The sequence below is a fragment of the Triticum dicoccoides genome, chromosome 1B (genome assembly GCF_002162155.2).
Source record: "Triticum dicoccoides isolate Atlit2015 ecotype Zavitan chromosome 1B, WEW_v2.0, whole genome shotgun sequence".
NCBI classification, from domain to species: Eukaryota; Viridiplantae; Streptophyta; class Magnoliopsida; order Poales; family Poaceae; genus Triticum; species Triticum dicoccoides.
Window position 1 is genome coordinate 691,813,323 of NC_041381.1, and position 2,553 is coordinate 691,815,875.

At 54.4% G+C, this 2,553-nt stretch overlaps 1 protein-coding gene across 1 annotated transcript; it reads left to right on the forward strand.

Moving 5' to 3' along the window:
* The first annotated feature begins 10 nt into the window (after window positions 1–10).
* On the forward strand, window positions 11–2,150 carry LOC119312991 (S-type anion channel SLAH2-like). The gene is made up of 2 exons (XM_037588796.1): window positions 11–640; window positions 772–2,150. Exons 1-2 carry the CDS (start codon window positions 11–13, stop codon window positions 1,999–2,001), a joined length of 1,860 nt encoding a protein of 619 aa, XP_037444693.1. The 3' UTR covers window positions 2,002–2,150.
* The last annotated feature ends 403 nt before the right edge of the window (window positions 2,151–2,553 follow it).

Sequence of the window (2,553 nt, forward strand, 5' to 3'; positions counted from 1 at the left end):
AGTTGTTAGCATGGCGTCCAGGGAGGTCAGAGTCCAGATGGCGGGGGTACTGGACGGCAAGCCGAGGTGTGCTCCGTCCCCGGAAACGCTTCTCGTTCGTGTCCCCTCGCGGGCCGCCGGCGGCGCGGGCAGGACGGCCAAGGACTCGGCCGTGGCTTCTCACGCTGACACGCCGTGCTCTGTCTCGTTCAGCGTGCCGGGCTCGCCGTCTGGGCTCCACCTCGCGCAGCTTGGCATGCCGCCGTTTGTCCGTGGAAATGATGCCGACGTGGGCGCTGCTCGGGTGGCGCCGAGCGAGTCGAAGGTCGAGCTGGTCCACTACCCGGCGGTGCCGCAGCTGCTGAAGCAGGCACGACACCACTCGCAGCCGTCCCTGGTGGTCAGAGGCGGCGGCGAAGTGCCGGCGATGCTGCGGAGCGACAGCACGCGGGAGCGAGACCGACGGTTTGACCACTTCAAGACGTTCTCTGGCCGCCTTGAGCGCCAGCTCTCCAGCCTCCGCGGGGTGCCACAGGATATCGACGTCGAACATGGTGCGGCGTCGAAGATCTCAGAAGAGGACACCAACGAGGACAACGAAGTGCCCACCGCCGACCGCTACTTCGCCGCGCTCGAAGGCCCCGAGCTCGAGACCCTTCGTGTACGTACCACGTAACCGTGTAGACTTCTACTTCGGTTATACTAAAGTTAAAACACTTATTTTAGGACGGAGGGAGTAGAAAAAAGGTCACCATTACAATCTTTGTGTCTAATAACCTCATGAACATGCAGTCGATAGAAGTGGCGGTGCTGCCTAAGGACGAGACATGGCCGTTCCTGCTCCGGTTCCCCATCAGCGCCTTTGGGATGTGCCTTGGCGTGAGCAGCCAGGCCATGCTCTGGAAGACTCTGCAGTCTGAGCCCTCCACGAAGTTTCTTCACGTGCACCCGGTTGTCAACCACGTCCTCTGGTGGGTCTCCGTCGCACTCATGGTGGTCGTCTCCATCACCTACCTCTTAAAGATCGTCTTCTACTTCGAGGCCGTCCGCCGTGAGTTCCATCACCCTGTGCGCGTCAACTTCTTCTTTGCGCCATGGATCGCCTGCCTCTTCCTCGTCAAGGGTGTGCCACATCCTGTGTGGGAGATCCACCACGCCGTCTGGTACGTGCTCATGGCGCCCATCTTGTGCCTCGACCTCAAAATCTACGGGCAGTGGATGTCTAGTGGTGAGCGACGCCTCTCTAAGGTGGCCAACCCATCCAACCACCTTGCAGTCGTCGGCAACTTCGTAGGCGCATTGCTTGGCGCTACAATGGGCCTTCGGGAGCTTCCTATCTTCTTCTTCGCCATTGGGTTGGCCCACTATGCCGTGCTCTTTGTCACTCTCTATCAGCGGCTCCCCACCAATGTGCAGCTTCCCAAGGAGCTCCACCCAGTGTTCTTCCTTTTCGTCGCTGCACCTAGCGTCGCATCCATGGCGTGGACAAGGATCTCTGGCGAGTTCAGTGATGGTGCTAGGCTCCTTTACTTCGTCTCGCTATTCCTCTACATGTCGCTGGTGGTACGCGTCAACCTCTTTCGGGGGTTTAGGTTCTCCCTGGCATGGTGGGCATACACATTCCCGATGACTAGTGTGGCCTTGGCGACAGTGTTGTATGCATCCGAGGTTGACAACATGCTGACACGGGCACTGGCAGTCGGGTTGTCAGGAATCGCTGTTGTCACAGTCACCGGCGTGCTAGCCACAACCATGTACCACGCCTTCGTGCGCAAGGACCTCTTCCCCAACGACGTATCCATCGCCATCACGCGGCGAAGGCCCAAATTTAGCAAGATCCTTGCACACCTTCGGTCGTCAGGCTCTGATGTCAAGGAGCTTGTTCTCTCCATCCCAAATCTCAATTCCAATTCCAATTCCAAGCAGGGCGCATACTCTGATGACTCGGGCTCCAACTCAAGGACGAGCGACGGTCTCGGCGAGTCTCCAATGGCACACGGGCATGGAAGAGCAGAGTGTTAGACGGACGGTGCAAGACATTGTGTACGTACGCACGGCTAGCTTATGTGGAAAAATCTCATCATAAGTAGTACTTGTATAGAGTTCTCTGTTTTTTCTTCATTGTTTTTCTTCTTTGCGAACTTGCTGCACATAGTTGCAGATTAGGTGTGATATCCTTGAGCAATTTACATTGCCATGATAGTGATATTTGTCGGAATTAACGGTTGAGCTTGTAAATTTGTTGCTTATACTTTTTTTCAGAAGTAGAAAAATCTCAGGTCACATTGCATAGACTCTATTCTCATCTCAAGTAACTCCATAGACCTGAAAATTGCGAGAACATTTCACCAAAGGAGTATCAATAAAATGGATGGCCTAGTGTGTTGCAGCTTCAGAAGTGAGGTTTTTCAAAGTTTTATTAACACAGAGGAGAGTTTGGGAAATCATTTTTTATGTGTGACCGTGACATGTTATCCCCTCATTGCTCAAAACCAAGGTTACCGCTGACGGCAGCACTCTCAGACTTAGCTTTACTTACGTTTTCTTTATTTAAAGCACAGATTTACTTACATT

Excerpts from the sequence above, each read along its gene's own strand:
- LOC119312991 (XM_037588796.1), top strand. The coding sequence starts at position 11 with ATGGCGTCCAGGGAGGTCAGAGTCCAGATGGCGGGGGTACTGGACGGC. Across the intron at positions 641-771 it reads CCGAGCTCGAGACCCTTCGT|TCGATAGAAGTGGCGGTGCT; the intron begins GTACGTACCACG and ends ATGAACATGCAG.